The 1,648-nt window shown below is 47.0% G+C and overlaps 1 protein-coding gene across 1 annotated transcript in view; it reads right to left on the reverse strand.

Annotated features, from left to right (window-relative positions):
* Positions 1-213: 213 nt before the first annotated feature.
* The window catches only part of LOC147471975 (trypsin alpha-4-like), a 2,000-nt gene continuing 565 nt past the window's right edge, over positions 214-1,648 (reverse strand). Inside the window, exons 2-6 of the mRNA XM_086536376.1 lie at positions 1,537-1,648; positions 1,232-1,402; positions 942-1,079; positions 614-763; positions 214-484 (exon numbers count right to left, since the gene is read on the reverse strand). The exon at positions 1,537-1,648 is cut by the window's right edge and continues 79 nt beyond it. Of these exons, the coding sequence (XP_086392502.1) occupies positions 350-484; positions 614-763; positions 942-1,079; positions 1,232-1,402; positions 1,537-1,648 (706 nt within the window). The 3' untranslated portion in view covers positions 214-349. The remainder of the gene's footprint in view (positions 485-613; positions 764-941; positions 1,080-1,231; positions 1,403-1,536) is intronic.

A 1,648-nucleotide genomic window follows, 5' to 3' on the forward strand; every position in this document is an offset into this window, starting at 1 on the left:
CGGAAATGAATGAATAAAGCATACATTTGCTCTATTCACCGGACGTCCCGATCACGTGTGCGTATTGAGATGACATTTTCTAGATAGAATAGCCTTATATCTAGAGAAATTATGTAACACTGATAATGATCATGATCTTTAGTGTAAGCTGATGTGTCTGTGGATTTGCGATTATGTTCCAAGCCACGAAGAAAGGGTAAAACATAAGGCCTTTTTTAATTGATGTCACATAGTTTATGGAACCAAAATACATCTACAGTATAGTAAATGTGTTTGGAATTATTCTTCCGTGTTCTTATCGACGGCCGAGACCGAGACTGTCGGTCGTGAGAGACTAGGAGTGACGGGACTAGAAAACCATTCCTTTGCAGTAAACGCCATCGGCTGTGTTGTCCCTGATCCAGTCGAGGTAGCTGTTGACGCGGGTGTACACGCCGGGGTAACCTGGGGACCCGCAGCCATAGCCCCAGCTCACTACACCGATCTGTGTGTTAGAGGCATGAGGGGATAAGTTTAAATGTGTCATGACTACTTTTCAAATGCAGTTAATTGGTATGGTTGCATAACCGTTGATCCAAGTATGCTTGTCATGCACGAGCCTTGTCCCACTCACCTGATCATAGTTTCCGCCTCCGTCCTTGAACACGAGAGGGCCGCCTGAGTCTCCCTGGCACGAGTCCTTGCCTGTACTTCCGGCGCACAACATGGTGTCCTCAATGGCGCTTCCGTAATTGCCGGACTGACACGCGGTATTGGACAGCACCTGTGATTAGTTGGCAATGCTTAGAAACCCGTAAATATTCTAGATGAAATACCGTCGCCAATATTTTATCAATATATCAAGAAATAAAAACATGTTTAATAGCACACGCTATAGAAAGTTTTATCTATTGTTCACGCAGTCCCTTGGCTCAATGAAGCGCCCGTTTTCCAGCACTGACCGTGACGTCGACTTCCCTGAGAGTGTCTGAAGACGAGCCTCCGGAGCTGGTGGTTCCCCAACCAGTGACAGTGGCTGTCTTGCCGGCGTAGGTGGGGTTTGGTGGCGGCATGCACACTGGCAATACTGTGTCACTCACCTGAGATTCATACAACCAGCTTTAACTCTAGCAACACTGTTCATCGTTCTCTTATTAGGTGATTAACCAGTCAAATGAAACGATTTAAATGAGTGCTCCTTATATCTGTGCACAATGTTCATTTCAAAAACCTTTAAGAAACTTTTCCTCACCGTGACTGGCGACGACAGCTTAACCAGAGCGATGTCATTAATTTCGTTACCCGGCTGATAGTTCGGATGCTCGATGATCTGAGAGACGGACCTGCTGACAACACTGGTCTCTCCGGATGTGCTGAGTCTGTGTTCGGCCAGACGGACGGTCAGGTCAGATGCTCTCATGCTCTGCAAGGAAAAGTTATTAGTTATCAGTGCTGCAATTTCTGAGCATTAATGAGATCGATATGGACCAGACTTCAAAAGAGCCATTCTCGTTAGTTCCTTTTCTACAGTCTTTTATCTCCCTTTTCCCTACTCACTTCGGTGCAGTGTGCGGCGGTGAGGATGTATCGGTCGTTGATCAGGGATCCGCCACAGAACTGTTGCGAGCCGTACATGAGAGCCGCCTGCCACGGCCACTCGTTCACGCCC

This window comes from Penaeus japonicus, unplaced genomic scaffold (assembly GCF_977035675.1).
Source record: "Penaeus japonicus unplaced genomic scaffold, GWHDUDI00000001_assembly GWHDUDI00000004, whole genome shotgun sequence".
NCBI lineage: Eukaryota > Metazoa > Arthropoda > Malacostraca > Decapoda > Penaeidae > Penaeus > Penaeus japonicus.